Source organism: Leuciscus leuciscus, assembly GCF_965113295.1.
Source record: "Leuciscus leuciscus genome assembly, contig: HAP1_SCAFFOLD_857, whole genome shotgun sequence".
NCBI lineage: Eukaryota > Metazoa > Chordata > Actinopteri > Cypriniformes > Leuciscidae > Leuciscus > Leuciscus leuciscus.
Window position 1 is genome coordinate 1 of NW_028117883.1, and position 2,500 is coordinate 2,500.

The 2,500-nt window shown below is 40.8% G+C and overlaps 1 protein-coding gene across 1 annotated transcript in view; it reads left to right on the forward strand.

The window, feature by feature from the left end:
- Positions 1–1,757: 1,757 nt before the first annotated feature.
- LOC309492030 (ATP-binding cassette sub-family C member 8-like) overlaps positions 1,758–2,500 on the forward strand; it is a gene marked incomplete at its 5' end in the record, with an annotated part of 15,026 nt that continues 14,283 nt past the window's right edge. The window contains 2 exons of the mRNA XM_082191041.1: positions 1,758–1,924; positions 2,023–2,092. Coding sequence (XP_082047167.1) covers positions 1,758–1,924; positions 2,023–2,092 — 237 coding nt within the window. The remainder of the gene's footprint in view (positions 1,925–2,022; positions 2,093–2,500) is intronic.

Consider the following 2,500-nt stretch of genomic DNA (forward strand, 5'->3'; position numbering starts at 1 on the left):
CTAATGTCTGTTAGTTGTCCGTGGATTTGCCCAAATTTGGCGTTAAAAATGGAAATGTCTTTAGACATGGAAAATCTATTTTACAATGGATTCAATGAACACTTATGTCTCAAAAATTGAACAGGATTTTTTCACAAAAGTGATAGCCCTAGCATGTACGCGCAAATAGGTAGAGATTTGGCTACGGTTTCAGAGTCCAGTTTAAACCGCATAACCAGCTGTTTCCGAACTGTCTCTTTGAATGCCTGAGTGGCTGTGAGATCACCCACGCTGGGCCGGGTGAGAAGAGACAGTGTTTTCTGTCAGATTGATAAGCACTGGATATAGAAAGGACAGGCCAACGTGCAGCTCTCCACACATGATTGTTGTCGCCTTAGCCAGCGGACTCAGTATGGGAAGCAGCTGTTTAATCAGATCCCAGCAAGATGACTTTATTGCCAGAGTTTTTCGATACTGGACATTACTTACCGCTTCCTGGCAGCGTCAATGGCCTTCGATAGCACAGGTAAATCCAAACCTGCCTTAACTGCAAGCTGTAACATGTGTCCGCTGCAACCAATGTAGAGGGGCAAGGCCTCACAGATTTCCATGGCCAAGTTCATATTGTTTGCGTTGTCATGAACTGTGCAGAATATGCATAACTCCCACTCATTAATGGTTTCTGTGAGCTTCTGTTCAATGTTGACAGCAGTGTGTCTCCCTGGCATGATAGTGGTGCCTAACACCCTTGATTTCATCTCTCATAGTTCATTGCTGTAGTGAGCCGTTATTGTTATATATGGATCCATGGTGCAAGAAGTCCAGAGATCAGTAGTGAGGGAGATGTTCTTGCCTTTCATTTCAGACGCAATGTCCGCTTTTAGAGAGTCGTATTTGTGGCCAATTTCTTTCCAGAGTGTAGCATTCAATGGAACGGTGTAACTGGGTTCAAAGAAGTTCCCTGAATCCCTCTCCTGAAACTGCAGAGAGTGGTCTTATATCCTTCACTGTAAATTCCACGAGTAAATCTGTTATTATCTGTCTTCTCCTCTCTGTAATCGGGCATTTACAGAATTCACTAATGCTTGTTTGCTTCGTGGTGTGCGTCTCACTAACATTTGCCTTCGTTGTTGGATGTTTCAGTCGTAGGTGGTTGTGCATAGCTGTCGTACTGCTGTTGTATTTTAAAGTAGTCTTACAGAGTTGGCAAATTACAAAGATTGACTTTCTTTTTTTCTTAACTAACCTTAACGTTAAATTAACGTAATTGCAATTTTTCTTCTTCCCAGAATTGCATGTTTATATCTCATAATTCTGTTAACACGCAGTTGGGATATAAAGTCAGAATTGCGATATAAAAAGGTTGCAATTACCTTTTTATTTTTTTATTCTGTGACAGAAACCAGCTTCCATAGAAAACAGCTATTTTATACTATTTGTACTGTATTTTTGATCAAATACAGTAAATGCAGCCTTGGGAAGCAGAAGAGACTTCTTTCAAACATATTAATAATTCGTACCATTCCCGAACTTTTGAGCGTCTTCAGTTATTAGTAAAATACCGCTTTAATAATAATAATAATAATACATTTTATTTGTTGTCGCCTTTCAAGACACCCAAGGACACCTTACAGAACAAAAACAAACATAAAATGAATGCAAGCTCAACAGTAATATCAATAGTAAAATCAAAATAATGAATACAATCAAGATGTTAACTTTAAGAATGATTGTGTGTTTTGAGTGTATGTTAATCATGTTTCCCATCTTCCGTTCAGGAGTGTGTGTTCCAGCACTCGCTGTACCTGCAGGTGTTCAGTGTGTTGTGTGTTCTGGGGATCGTCCTGTGTCTCGTCACGTCTCTGGCGGTCGAGTGGACGGGTTTACGAGTGTCCAGAGAGCTTCACTGCAGCCTCCTCCGCATCATTGTGCTCGCGCCCATGAGGTGGGTGTGTGTGTGTGTGTGTGTGTGAGTTCAGGGCTGCCATCACAGCTCATGCTGACTGAAACCAAATGCATGAGCTGTTCTGTGTTTCTCCTCAGGCTGTTCGAGACAACGCCGCTGGGGAACATCCTGAACCGATTCTCCACTGACACCAACACAATCGATCAGGTACAGCAGTGTTTCCCTCAGCTGCTCTTCTGGCAGTTTTGAACACTTTTTTTTTTTTTTTTTTTTGGTACGAAACTTGGTAAAAGTTTTGGCACTTGCTGAGTGAACACACACTCACACACAAAAATGATAAAATAATGGACATGATTCAAACTGGTTAAATGGTCCTGAAATAAACAGTCAGACTTGTGCTCCTCGTGGTCAACAACGAGCGCATTGGAAATGAATGTGAGACGAATTTCCTCTAGTGGAAGCGTTTGGTACTGCAGCCGAACACAATCTCACTGAAAGATCATTTTTTTTAGATATCAGGCTCAAATTTGAACACAATTTGTTTAGATTTATGGCTTTGATTTTCTCACCGTTTTAGAGTAAAACGTGTTTTTGAACAAATATATTTCATATCAA